The sequence below is a fragment of the Sinocyclocheilus anshuiensis genome, unplaced genomic scaffold, assembly GCF_001515605.1.
Source record: "Sinocyclocheilus anshuiensis isolate Anshui unplaced genomic scaffold, SAMN03320099.WGS_v1.1 scaffold906, whole genome shotgun sequence".
NCBI classification, from domain to species: domain Eukaryota; kingdom Metazoa; phylum Chordata; class Actinopteri; order Cypriniformes; family Cyprinidae; genus Sinocyclocheilus; species Sinocyclocheilus anshuiensis.
Window position 1 is genome coordinate 524,193 of NW_015540937.1, and position 14,601 is coordinate 538,793.

Genomic DNA, 14,601 nt, shown 5'->3' on the forward strand with positions numbered 1-14,601 from the left:
GTGTTAGAATGAGCCGTTTTAGGTAGGCGTGGCTGACTCTTAACTTTTATAAAGAATATCTCTTTGGATTTGAGACTTTAGTCTTTGCAACTTTACAGATCTTCTTTATGCACCAAGAGCTTGTAACACTCCAAAGAGAAAGGAAAACTTGAAATCGCATCATATGACCCCTTTAAATGATTCGGTTCAATCGCAATGACACACTTATTAACAGTGATTTGCTGCCACCTACTGTCGGTTTTAATTTCAAATTTCGGCTTTTTCTTTCTTTTCTTTTTTTTTCATTTAATTTTATTTTTTTCATGTTTTAAATCATTTCAGATATCAGTATTCAACGTTTTATGTTTAATATATCAAAACATTATTTATGCATTTGTAATTGCAGGTTAAATGCATTTGTGTAAATACATCTAAATGCCACTTCAGATGCAGCTTCTGTGTTGATTTCATTTGCTTGGTAACAGCCCAAATGTCTTATTATTCTAATTCCCTGATTAAATGTAAGAATTTGACTCAAAAGATAATGGACACTTTTAGAAAAAATGGCTTTATAAAGGTAAAAATGCCCATAAAATGCAAACATCTGTTTAAACTTATTGGAAAAGATTAATTTCTATCAGTATGAACTGACCACCACACAGAATATGAAGAATATTAAAAACATTAGGAGTCAGCTGTCTTCGGCAGTCCTTAAGGTACCAGCACAATAACACACTCAGCAAAATATCGTCTAGTTATCGATAAAATCCCAGAAAATATAGAGATATAATTTTTTGTCAATATCGCACACCCCTATATTCAACTCAAGTTTGAACCTGAAATCTGGATGCTAGACTATTTGTGCTTCTAAAATACCCTTTCTTTTGTACGACCTTTAAGTTCATCATGCGTGTAAACGACGTCGTTAACGGCTCGTTTGTGTGTGAGCTGAACACTCTCGATCTTGCTGATTAAATCGATCAGTCGTTAAGAGTCGTTTAAAAACAATGGAAATGCGTGATTGGCCGCCACCCATCAGTTTCTGACCACCTATGCTGAAAAAAGGGTCTCGTTACCTGACCGTCCATGCAGAAATGAGCTCATTATGATTCTCCTCGTGATTGGTTGTTTGAAACAGGCTGGGAGGTTCAGTAGAGTTTAAATGTGTGTGTAAAGTGTGTTTAACACACTGATATCCTTGCAGGCGCAGACAGGCGAAGCTTCAGAAGGAACTGGCGGACGCAGCGAAGGAACCTCTTCCTATAGACCCGTGAGTTTGTGTTTAGAAATATGTCTACTAGGTACAGTGAAACATATTGTTTTGGACTGTCCCGGTTTTAATGCAAGTAGAAAGCTCTTTTATGAAGTTAGTTCACTTAAGAACTGAAAAGGTTTTAGAATTTTTATCATGTTAATTTAAAAAATCTTTTGTAATATTACGTGCTGTGTTTGCTTGGTTTTTATTGTGTTTATGTGATATTTGCATTTTTGTAATTGAGTTTTTGCCATGAAAATAAATAAAATTATACAATTTACAATAATGGAGATTTCTATAGTGAAAACACTCTTTGTGAGCACACTCTTTTTAAAATAATAAACATTTGTATCCATTAGTGTTATTTGTATACTATTGTCGTATTTATTCATTTTGAATTGGCTTTAAATTTTACATTTTCAGTTTTCATTTTAGTTTTAGTAATTTTAAAAAAATATTTATATTTAGCATTTAGCTTTATAATATTTTTTTCCCCATTTTAATTGTAGTAATTTTAGTACTTAAACGAATTTATTTCAGTTAGTTGTCAAAGCAGCATTTCTCATTTTAATTTAAGTGCTTTTAAGTTTTCATTATAGTTTAAGTTGTTTTTTTTGGTTTGTTTCCATATTGCTATTAGCTTCATATTTCTATTTTTATTTACATTTTTATTTCATTTTTAATAATTTTAGTACTTAAACTTAGTTATTTTCCAAGGCAGCATTTTTTATTTTTTAATTTAAGTGTTTTACGTTTAAGCTTTTCATCTAATATTTATATTTTATTTTAGCTTTATTTCAATTACCAAATTTTTTAAATAGTTTTACTTAACAATAACAACACAGGTCTAGTAGTCAAATACCTGTCAAAGTCATAGATATTATATTTTACGTTAATATTTACTCATTTGATTTGAATTTTTGGGGGTAGTTTTTGCCGTTTATGAGGGCATATCAAAATACAATGTATCATCCATTTATGTCAAATATTATTTAATAGGTATGAATTCAAGCCCTGGTTAATTTCTGTAGCTTTTGGGAATCCTGTTAAATCATTCTGAAATCCCACTGGATGCTGTTTTCTGATTGGTCTAGAGATGATGACATCGAAGTTCTCTCAGAGGATGCTGGGAAGGGAACGGGTGAAACGTCACCGAGCAGACAGACCAGTCGCGCACCCAGGTAAACACACACACACATACACATACACACGCACATACACACACACACACATACACATACATACACACATGCACACACACACACAGAGTTACAGATTTCACAACTCATGCTGTTCAGTGAATGCAGTAACTGATGCTGTGTGTCTGTTTCTCAGTAGACGAGTGTCTCAGCCTCCTCCTCCTGCTGGCCTGCTGGATTCCATCTCTAATATCTTTGGGTATGTTTCAGTCTGTGTGTATGGGCACAAATGTTACTTTTCTTCTTCATTCACATACATACACACATGCACACACACACACACAGAGTTACAGATTTCACAACTCATGCTGTTCAGTGAATGCCGTAACTGATGCTGTGTGTCTGTTTCTCAGTAGACGAGTGTCTCAGCCTCCTCCTCCTGCTGGACTGCTGGATTCCATCTCTAATATCTTTGGGTATGTTTCAGTCTGTGTGTATGGGCACAAATGTTACTTTTCTTCTTCATTTTGCACACAAAACCTGTCTAGAACATCTCCAGGTCATATTTAAGTCATGGAGTGACGCAAAACAATGCAAAACATCGTAATGATCCTATAATGTGCAAAAAACATTTCTTATTTTGGCCTGGACATGTTTTTGTAACTCTCTTTTGTGTGTGTGTGAGTGAATGTGTGTGTGTGTGTGTGTGTGTGCGTGTCTCATTCTACACTCTCTCTGTGTCTGCAGCTTGTCTGATTCTGTCCAACCTGGTTTCGTCCCATCTGACTCCAGGTGATACACACTGTGGTGTCAGGAAGTGTGTGTGTGTGTGTGTGTGTGAGAGAGCGATTCTGTGCTGATGTGAACCCTGAAGCATGCTAACAATTATATTTCAGAAGGGCTGTGAAAGGGATTGTGGGTAACTGCTCTCAATGCTTCCTGTTCCTCGTATATGTGTCATTTCCTGTAGGATGCTGCTGTGTTTTTGGATCTATTTGTGATGTTTGCAGGCTGCCCGTTGCTCTGTGTGTAGTTGTGTGTGAGTTTTGGCTGGGTGGGTGATTTGCCAGGTAAAACTACGAGCTGGGAGACATTTCTATAAATTTTATATTGGTTTTGCATTCACTGATTGAGGGAATTATGTTAGGAATGATCTGATAATGTCTGGTTTAATTGTGCATTTATCCAGTAATTATAAGGTTTCCAGTGTGGCATCTGAAGCTCAAAAAATTAGCTTTACAATCAATGCAAATAAAAAAAAAGACATATATATATTAGTGCTGGGCGGTATACCGGTTCATACCGAATACCGGTGTTTATTTTTGTTATGATATGAATTTTTAAAATACCGCAAAACCGGTGTATGTTGCTTAAACAACGCTCGGAACGCGACACTGTTTGAAAGGGGTCCCTTTTCACTGTTGCACTGTGGTGAGGGAACAGCTGTATGTGTACTTAAATGATTTTAGCAAATGGCTGCAATATAACAAAGAGTGAAAAATTTAAGGGGGTCTGAATACTTTCCGTACCCACTGTATACTTGTATCTTACATGTTATACACACACACAACTCATGTAAATCACAATTAAATGTATATTTTTTTATTTAATTGAATTTTACACGAGTTGTCAATTTGTTTGTCTTTAGCCTTTTACATGTGTTATTAAATCTCATTATCAAATTTTAAAAATAGTTTATTTGTGTGTATTTTATTCATATTGTCATTAAAAATATATGTAGTTAACATTTATTTTAGATGTCTCAATTAAATTGCAATTTACTTGAGTTCTCAAAGTTTTCCTTCTAATTATTTTTAAAGCACATCAAAATATATGGACATCGCTATTTATCATTTATCAATTTTATACACGTATCATAATTTATGAAACTTAAATATATATTTTTTCTTATTTAGAATTTAATTTTTAAATCTAGACAGATAAGCATTTTTAGTTTGTATTTTACACACATTCTAATCTATAAAAATGCAATATAATTTTAAATATCAATATCATCACCCACCCTGCATAGATTTAAGTTTGCTTTGAAGTGTTTTATGTGCATCAGTTTTGTTTCTGTGTCAAAGAGGCGAGTTTTACATTTCACCTCAAATATTGCCATGCTATAATCAATGTTACAGATGCAGTCATGCAGTTATAACAGCTTCAGTCCGTGAATGACCCTCTTTATGAAGATGACATGTTTTGCAAGAAACATGTGACCCTGGACCACAAAACCAGTCATAAGGGTCAATTTTTCCGAAATTGAGATGTCTACATCATCTGAAAGCTGAATAAATAAGCTTTCCATTGATGTATGGTTTGTTAGGATAGGACAATATTTGGCAGAGATACAACAATTTGAAAATCTGGAATCTGAAGGTGCAAAAAAATCTAAATATTGAGAAAATCATCTTTAAAGTTGTCCAAATGAAGTTCTTAGCAATGCATATTACTAATCAAAAAATTAAGTTTTGATATATTTACGGTAGGAAATTTACAAAATATCTTCAAAAAATCAATAATTTTGACCCATACAATGTATTGTTGGCTATTGCTACAAATATCCCCCAGCGACTTAAGACTGCTTTTGTGCTCCAGGGTCACATATGAGAGCGTAAGATCATCCAGTATGACTTCAGCTGAGCCCGTGTGACACATGCGCTTTCTTTCCCTCAGAAGGCGTCGCTCGGTGAATTCGTTTGGCTCGTCTCCTGAAAGCGCAGAGGTGCCGTCGGCCTGCGCTGATGTCCGAGTTCCCTCCACTGCGCTGCACGTCTTTGTGAGTGTCACTTTCATTCGTTCTCTTTCATGCAGCCTTCACTCTGTTGATCTGCAGAGGTCAGGGTTTAAAGGTCAGTGATGTGATGTAAAAAGTCTGATATCCAGGTCTCCTCCCAGTCCGTCCGCCCCTCCCAGCAGCCCCTCTTGATTATTTCCCAGCATGCTCTAGTTGTGCATTGCTGGTTCGAGGTAGCGGCTGATACTTTGGACGTTTTTGCTGAATAAGAGTCTTTTAGAGAACCGATTGTGACCTCGACAGCAGCGTCCAACAGAAGGACAACACAAAGGAGGGCCAGACGGGAGGAGAACGTTAAACTGGTGCATGATCTCAAGTTTTCAAGCTGAGACCTTTAAAACAAGCTCAAAACAGGAGAAAACCTTGTTTATTTGACTAATTTTGCTTTAGACTGGGAGCAAGTGATTTGGTTGAATTTCCATTTCATTTTCAGTCAAAGTTTGGTGAATCTGAATGCTACAAGTTTTAAAAGCAACAACAGGAAACCAACCTATATATTAGTGCACTAATAACACTGTAAATGTAATTTAATCGAATTAAATTTGACCCTTCTATTGTGTTGCAGGTCAATTTGACCCACACTTGATTTTCAAAGTGCTTGAACTATTTATTTATTTTTCCAACTTTATGAATATTTCTCATTTAGGGTCATGAATGTGCAGGCGAAGTATCGACACATATGTGACCCTGGAGCACAAAAGCAGTCTTAAGTCGCTGGGGTATATTTGTAGCAATAGCCAAAAATACATTGTATGGGTCAAAATCATAGATTTTTCTTTTTATGCCAAAAATCATTAGGATATTAAGTAAAGATCATGTTCCATGAAGATATTTTGTAAATTTCCTACCGTAAATATATCAAAACCTAATTTTTGATTAGTAATATGCATTGCTAAGAACTTAATTTGGACAACTTTAAAGATGATTTTCTCAATATTTAGAGTTTTTTGCACCCTCAGAGTCCAGATTTTCAAATAGTTGTATCTCGACCAAATATTGTCCTATCCTAACAAACCATACATCAATGGAAAGCTTATTTATTCAGCTTTCAGATGCTGTATACGTCTCAATTTCAAAAAATTTACCCTTATGACTGGTTTTGTGTTCCAGGGTCACATATGTGTTTTGGAAAGGCTGTACAGATTTTGTCTCGACCTTTATGTTGGGCTCATATTGACTCCCCCATAGGTTTCCATGCAATTTGCCAAAAATCATTTCACAAAAAATAAGGAAATATTTGTATTTTGTGTGTGTGTGTGCAGTTAATTTAGAACATAAAAATAGGTGGGTCAAATTGACCCCTATAAATTTATTAAAATTTGAAAATGTGAAATAACAAATGAAAAAGGACAAACTGTTTTATACATGAATTGTCATTAAAATATACGTGTAGTATATATTGTATATGTGTGGATTTATTTTTAATTTTGAAATTGAATTGCAATTTACATATCTCAAATAAAATTAGTTTTTAAATCACATTCTCAAAATATATTGATATCACTATTTATAATTGAATAGATTGTCTGTATTTTGCACACACATTACAATTTATAAATTAAATCTCCTTTTTTTTTTTACCTTATCAGCCGCCAAAATTCACTGCATAAAGGATGTATCTATTAATTTCTCATATTTCGTTTTTAGTCTCTGACAAGCTCCAATAAAGGTTTTCTGTTTTTACATGAATCTGTAGTGTCAGTTTATTAATTTTTTGGGTGAATTGCATGGAAAACAACGCAAAACCCACATTTCAGCACAACAGGCGGCCTGTTTAATTTGAGTCTCTAAAAGCAGAACCGTAAAACTCATAATCTTCCTCGAGTGATTGTGTTGGTGTGTTTGTGTGTAGGACGCCCACGATGGAGAAGTGAACGCCGTGAGGTTCAGTCCCGGTTCCCGTCTGCTTGCCACGGGAGGAATGGACCGCAGGGTGAAGCTCTGGGAGGTCGTTTCTGGTACTGTACACCTGTATTATCATTCACCGTTTCATCAGGGTTCAGAGGTCAGTGATGAGATGTAAAAGGTCTGAAGCCTTCGTCTCCTTCCAGTCCTCCCGTCCCTCCCAGCAGCCTCGGCTCATTTTGTCCAGCTTGCTCTAGTCGTGCATCGCTGGTTGGAGGAGGCGGCTGATATTATGGACGTTTCTGCTGTATATGTAGAGTCTTTTCGAGAATAAGACGACTTGATAACAGCAGCGTCAAACAGAAGCACGACACACAGGAGGGTCGGACTGAAGACAGGCTCATGATCTCAAGTTTTCAAGCTGAGACCTTCAGTCGTTTCAAAGAGGAAGTCGGCCGAATTGTGCGTTATGCCAGCTCAGTTTCACAAGGTTTAATGAAACCACTGCAGAATTTCTGTTTCCTCCTGAAGCAAAGATTCAGTAGATGTTCAGGTTTGTCCGTGGGAGGTTTTAAAAGCTTTTTTTTTTGTTTCTCCAGGGCGATGTGAACCTAAAGGTGCGCTGACGGGCAGTAATGCTGGAATCACCAGCATAGAGTTTGATAGTGCGGTGAGTTATTCTGTCTACTTTACTATTAACACTACATCTTTAAATAAGGATACAGCTGCTGATAAAAGAAAAGAATATCTGATATGACAACCTAGAGCTCTATGGTTTCCCTAATGCAGAAAACACAGACGTAATCAAGGAAATCCATCATTTGCTGATGAAATTTTCTATATAATTGGTTGATTTTTGGCCAATTTTTGGATGAATAAATCATTTTGAGAGGTCACAAGCAATTTCACCTTTTTATTTGATAAAAACTGTCCTCAAATACACACTAAAACTCTTAAGTTCTTCACTGCGAGATTGATTATTGTAAAAAATAGACAAGCTAAATATTAATGTTTATTTTTTGAATTAATATTAATTAATTTAATATTACATTAATATTTGATTAACATTTAATTAACATTATATATTAGTTCATTTTACACTTTTCAACAGGTTTTAAATGCATCAGGATTTTAACGAGAGTTGTAAAAATGACCAACTAAATATTAATCTTAATTAATTTAATTAAATATTAATTACGTTATTATTACATTAATATTTAATTACGATTTAATATTTAACTCTTAAGTTCTTCACTACAAGCCAGCAAATTAAAAGTTTGGTGTAACGTGATGTTAAGAAATTTTTACTATAAAATAAAATTAATTTAAATAAAATAAAAAATAAAGAAAAAAATAACAAATAATAAAAAAAGTAAATAAAAAACAATATTAATTTTAAAAGTATTTTTGCATTACATTTTAGAAGATGAAATTGTTAAAGTTTTATGAATTCAATTGATTAGATGTGATATTTGATTATTAAAAGTTATGTGACTCTTTAAAACAGAACCCAGAAAAATAAAATAGAAAACACGGTATTTGGGGAAAAAATAAAAATGTATTTCATAGGGCCCTAAAGACCTCATGAAATGATTTGACAATTGCAGATTCTCCATATTTTCAAGTATTGTTTCTGGAAAATATCCTTAAAGTCAAAATTCTGTAGATCTTTTTAGCAAATGCATGTTATTGATCTTATTGTGATCGATTCAACAAGCGTATATGCATACGTTACATTTTTAACATGGTCTTTGACCTCGTAATTTTTCATTTAAATTCACAACAAAACCATGATTTGCTACTTAGTATATCTCGTCGGATACAGTCATTGTTTATAATATCGGCTAAGGGGACATTTTAATTCAAGAGAGCATTTTATTGTACAAAACATTTTAATTTATTCATTCAGCAGATGCTTTATGGTGTGTACACACAAAATGCACATGAATCCATTTAAATGCATGTATCTGCTAAATGTTTCTTTTGTCTCAGGAGTTCACTGTCATATATAGATAAAAAGCCACAAAAACCCAATTGAATTAATAGGGTCTTAATTTCAGACCATCAGTCTACGCATAACGTGAGCTATATGTAATGCATATCTTCAGCCAGTGATGAACACAAATGAAAGTGAGGTGTGTTTTTACTGTGGTGACTGACAGCAGTGTGTTTGTGCTCTGCAGGGCTCGTATCTACTGGCTGCGTCGAATGATTTCGCCAGCAGAATCTGGACTGTTGATGACTACAGACTGCGGGTGAGCATTTCACTGAAAACACAGCCATGCACGCATGTTAGCATATAATCAAAGACTCCAGCAGTTGTTTTAGTCTAAATGCATATTTAGCTGTAAATGTTGCAAAGGTTTTCAGTCATATTGACAATAAAATGTCTCTTATTGTTCATGCATTTAATTATTGATGGTTTCAGTTTTTTTTTAATGCATCAGAAATAATCAAACATTACATCAATGCAAGTTTTGCTTGCTTTAAAAAATAAAAATAAAAATGCCGCTGCAGCAAACTTCAAGTTTGAATTATTGGGTCGAAGGTCAGTGATGTGATGTAAAAGGTCTGATGTCCAGCTCTTCTTCCAGTCTCCTCGTCCCTCCCAGCCGGCCCTACTAATACTCCCAAGCATGCTCTAGTTGTGCAGCCCTGGTTTGATGTGGCGGCTGATATAATGGATGTTTCTGCTGCATAAGAGTCTTTTCGAGAGGATCCAGTGAGACTCTGACAGAAACATCCCACAGAAACATGACACACAGGAGGGCTGGACTGAAGGAGGCTGGTCAGCTGATCTCAAAAATCATTCTGAGACCTGAATCTGTGCTGAACTGAATCTCATTTGCTACTAGAAACCACACATCTTAAGTTTTCCATTCATTGTATTTGTCTTTTCCCAAAGCACACACTCACAGGGCACAGCGGGAAGGTTTTATCCGCTCGGTTTCTCCTCGATAACGCTCGGATCGTCTCTGGCAGCTACGACCGAACGCTCAAGCTCTGGGACTTACGCAGCAAAGTCTGTAAGAGACCTTAGTAGTTATACTTCTTCTTAAAGGGGTCATATGATGCTTTTTTAAAGATCATTATTTTGTGTATTTGGTGTAACAGAATATGTTGACATGCTTTAATGTTCAAAAAACACATTATTTGCCACTGTCTGTGAGTAAGATGCAAAACAGTGCCTTTTGTCCTTTTGCTTGACCTTCAGAAAATGTTGTTTGTCCATTTCTGTGTTCCGTGTTGCAAACTAAATATTAATATAAAAAATATTAACATTAATTCATATTTAATTAATTAATTGAATTGGTGTTAATTAAATTAAATATTAAATATTATTTCTCAATTAAATATTTTTAAATATTTGTATTTATTTATTTTTTATTATATTTTTTAAGTTTTTCAACTTTTCAACAGGTTTTAACTTTAAATGCACCAGGATTTCTAGTGATTTTTGTAAAAAATAGACAAACTAAATATTAATTTTAATTTTTTGAAATTAATATTAATTAATTTAATATTACATTAATATTTGATTAACATTTAACATTATTCGTTCATTTTCAACTTTTCAACTGGTTTCAACTTTAAATGCATCAGGATTTCTAATGAGAATTGTAAAAATTACAAACTAAATATTAATATTAATTTCATTAAATATTAATTTAATTAATATTTAATTAATATTAAATATTAGTTCATTTTGTTTTAATTTGTTTAATTATTTTAAAATTAATATCAATTTGGTTTAATATTACATTAATACTTGATTCAAATTTAATTAACATTAAATATTAGTTTGTTTTTTCAACAACTTTTTCAATGAGAATTGTAAAAATCGACTTTATTCATTCATATTTAAGTTAATTGTAATTACATTAGTATTTAATTAATATTAAATATTAGTTTATTTTTGTTTATTTCTTACAGGAACAGACAAAACTAAAATGTGTAAAAGTATCTAGTTTTAAAAACGAAAGTTTTCTGGTAGTTGATGGTTTATTGAACAGTTATTTCTCTGAATTTGTACTCATGGAAATTGCTGGTTGCTTTTAATTGTCTTGAAGTATCAGCTTAATAAGACTCTCTTTCTCAGGCATGAAGACGGTGTTTGCTGGTTCTAGCTGTAATGACATCGTCTGCACGGAGCAGTGTGTGATGAGCGGACACTTCGATAAGAAAGTTCGTTTCTGGGACATCAGGTGAGTCAGGATTTGACTGGAGAAGACGTAGAGTTAGGCTGCAATGCTCAGATACTTCTGTCTCAGTCACTAATATTTCTGGTGTTTAGGGCGGAGAGTATCGTGCATGAGCTGGAGTTGCTGGGACGCGTTACCTCTTTGGACCTCAATCACGACCGGACCGAGCTGCTGAGCTGCTCTCGTGACGACCTGGTGAAGATCATCGATCTGCGCAGTAATGCAGTGCGACAGACGTTTAAGTGCGTTGCTCACACCTTTTTTACTTTGTATAATAGTTTATCTGGTTGTTGTACATTACTGTTTGGTATTCCAACTTAAAATGTGACCATGGACCACAAAACCAGTCATAAGGGTCAATTTTTTAAATTGAGATTTCTACATCATCTGAAAGCTGAATAAATGAGCTTTCCATTGATGTATGGTTTGTTAGGATCGGACGATATTCGGCAGAGATAACATTATTTGAAAATCTGAAATCTGAGGGTGCAAAAAAATCAAAATATTGAGAAAATCATCTTTAAAGTTGTCCAAATGAAGTTCTTAGCAATGCACAAACAAACAAACACACTCACTCACAGACACACACACACACTCACACTCACTCACTCACTCACAGACACACACCCACACACTCACTCACAGACACACACACACACTCACACTCACTCACTCACTCACAGACACACACCCACACACTCACTCACAGACACACACACACACTCACACTCACTCACTCACTCACAGACACACACCCACACACTCACTCACAGACACACACACACACTCACACTCACTCACTCACTCACAGACACACACCCACACCCACACACTCACTCACAGACACACACACACTTACACACACAGACACACACTTACACAGACACACACACACACACAGGCTGTATTTAGAATGGAATACTAGTGTACATCTCTATTCTATATATATATACTAGTTATCTAGTCTAGTCTAGTTCTAGTTCTAGTTATTGGTTCTGAAAATGTGAATTTTTTTAAATTCATTTTTTTTGTAAGATTACTAAACTTTTATTGCTACAAATATACCCCAGCGACTTAAAACTGCTTTTGTGTGGCAGGGTTGCAAATGCATTGAGATTTCTAATCAAAATGGTAATTTTTGTTTTTCTGCAGTGCTCAAGGTTTCAAGTGTGGTTCAGACTTCACCAGGGTCACGTTCAGGTGAGAGCAGTGAAGTGCATGAGTTTGTTTTTCATACACATTTTTAAAATGGACTATTTAGTGGGTTTCCTGACTGATTAGCTGACTAGTTGTTCTTGAGGAAATCCTGTCTAATTAGGCTGGTTTGGGTCATTTGAACAGGTGTGTTTCTAATAACATGTATATGGATGCTAGGCACAAAATATTGCGATTTGAACTGTTATTATTATATTATAATTTATTACTTAAATAACAGAAATATATTATGTTAATTACAGTTGTACTATAAACAAATGAATATGTGATGATGATGATATTTTTTTAATAATATAGTTAATAAAGTATAGTTAAAGTATTTATGTATTAAATTCTTTACTTTCAAATATTCAAACCCACAAGCTTTTTACATTTCAAATCCTTGAGCTTTTATTTTAGCGGATTGTTGGTTATTTATGTTAATGTTACATTTGATTGAATTAATTAGCTTTTCATCGACTCATAAAGCTCGTTAATCACCTGACTGCATCTGTGGTGCGCATGTATGAGCTCTGAGTGTTTGTGTTTTCAGTCCTGATGGAAGTTACGTGGCGGCCGGTTCTGCAGACGGCGTTCTGTACATTTGGAACGTTCTGACGGGGAAACTAGACAAAACCCTTGATAAGGGTCACAGGTGAGCAGGACCACACACACACACACACACACACATTGATGCTTTCAATGTCTTGAGGACATACCTACGAATACCTGGGAGATTTGGTCAGCTTTAGCTAACTTCTGGGAACATTTCCCCCCAAAGAATAGCTAAGTAATGACGCACACACTAGTACTGATACTTTCAACCATGTTACTTATAAATACACACACGCATTCTAAATGGGGGGATGCCTTATTATACTTATAGTATATTAGTCTTATAGTATTAGACTAGCTGATTGCAACACTTTTTTTTTTAATTTAGATTCTGACAGATTTAGACTTCTGACAATTTTGAGCCAAGAGTTTAGCTAAGTAAACTCACTCACTCACACACTCACACACTCACACAAACAAATATATTTTTTCTAAACTTTTCCTGTTGTTTCTAAATATATTTGAAAATACACACAAATCACTGACTAAATCTCTTATTTTTAATGACATTATCTGTGCTTCTAGCAGGCTGAGATCTGTAAATAGCCACAACTGACACAGTGCCAGGGACAACTATCCATACAGGCATTGAGGTCTACATAGACATGATAAGATCCAGGATCAGGAGGGGCTGAAACCCGAGTGTATCACAATATTGATCACAGCACAAGCTGAGGGACTTTGCCGTACACACACTGTGACAGGAAGCGCTAGCTGCCCTCACTGCTGCTTCCTTATTTTGAGGTCAATTAACCATCCCGAAGTTGACTGTGTGTGCGGGAAATCAGAGGAGGGGTAGGAAGTGAATAGATCAAGTAGAAAACGTCACATTGTACCATCTGGACTAAAAATGAGCTAAAGCTTTGCATGATGGAAGTCCAAGATGTGACTCTCTTCTGTGACTCAAGAATAGATTTGTGTGGAGATCATCTCTCCACATAAAAAGTGATCTTTCATCAGTAAACCAGAGAGGATGAAGTCATACCCACAGCAGGCATTCTTAGACACGTCCCGGAATCTGTCGTCTTCACTTCATCCATTCATATAAGCCTGATGCAAGAATCATGCCTTTGATATGACAGGACTGTAATTGTGATTAAATGCTGAGAAAATCACACACGCGCCTCCAGTTATTGGCACTGGTCGTGATGTGGTGTTTGGATAAACATTTGCAATAGTGCTTCATTTTCTTTGAGCTTGTCTGCTAAGATTTTCTGCTTTCAAGGATACTTCCTGAAAGAGTGGGCAAGAGCTGTTTGCTCACCGCAGAGTAAAATAGGCTCCTTAAATTTCAATAAAGAAAAGACCACACACACACACACACACACACAGACACACAGACACTAACAGTCTCACACACACAGAATCACACACTCACAGACACATACACACACAGACACAAACAAACAAACACACTCACTCACAGACACACACACACACTCACACTCACTCACTCACTCACAGACACACACCCACACACTCACTCACAGACACACACACACTTACACACACAGACACACACTTACACAGACACACACACACACACAGGCTGTATTTAGAATGGAATCCTCG

The 14,601-nt window shown here is 35.3% G+C and overlaps 1 protein-coding gene across 7 annotated transcripts in view; it reads left to right on the plus strand.

Moving 5' to 3' along the window:
* LOC107689588 (autophagy-related protein 16-1-like) overlaps nt 1-14,601 on the plus strand; it is a 20,128-nt gene that overhangs the window by 4,479 nt on the left and 1,048 nt on the right. For 3 of the 7 annotated variants that reach the window (XM_016487621.1, XM_016487622.1, XM_016487618.1), the window contains exons 7-19: nt 1,184-1,249; nt 2,329-2,415; nt 2,570-2,632; nt 3,121-3,165; nt 5,053-5,155; nt 7,026-7,131; nt 7,618-7,688; nt 9,202-9,273; nt 9,924-10,044; nt 11,118-11,223; nt 11,313-11,462; nt 12,373-12,420; nt 12,968-13,069. In XM_016487621.1, the coding sequence (XP_016343107.1) occupies nt 1,184-1,249; nt 2,329-2,415; nt 2,570-2,632; nt 3,121-3,165; nt 5,053-5,155; nt 7,026-7,131; nt 7,618-7,688; nt 9,202-9,273; nt 9,924-10,044; nt 11,118-11,223; nt 11,313-11,462; nt 12,373-12,420; nt 12,968-13,069 (1,140 nt within the window). Of the gene's footprint in view, nt 1-1,183; nt 1,250-2,328; nt 2,416-2,569; nt 2,633-2,786; nt 2,850-3,120; nt 3,166-5,052; nt 5,156-7,025; nt 7,132-7,617; nt 7,689-9,201; nt 9,274-9,923; nt 10,045-11,117; nt 11,224-11,312; nt 11,463-12,372; nt 12,421-12,967; nt 13,070-14,601 lie in introns of all 7 variants that reach the window. The other 4 variants (XM_016487619.1, XM_016487620.1, XM_016487623.1 and 1 more) reach the window with 4 other exon arrangements.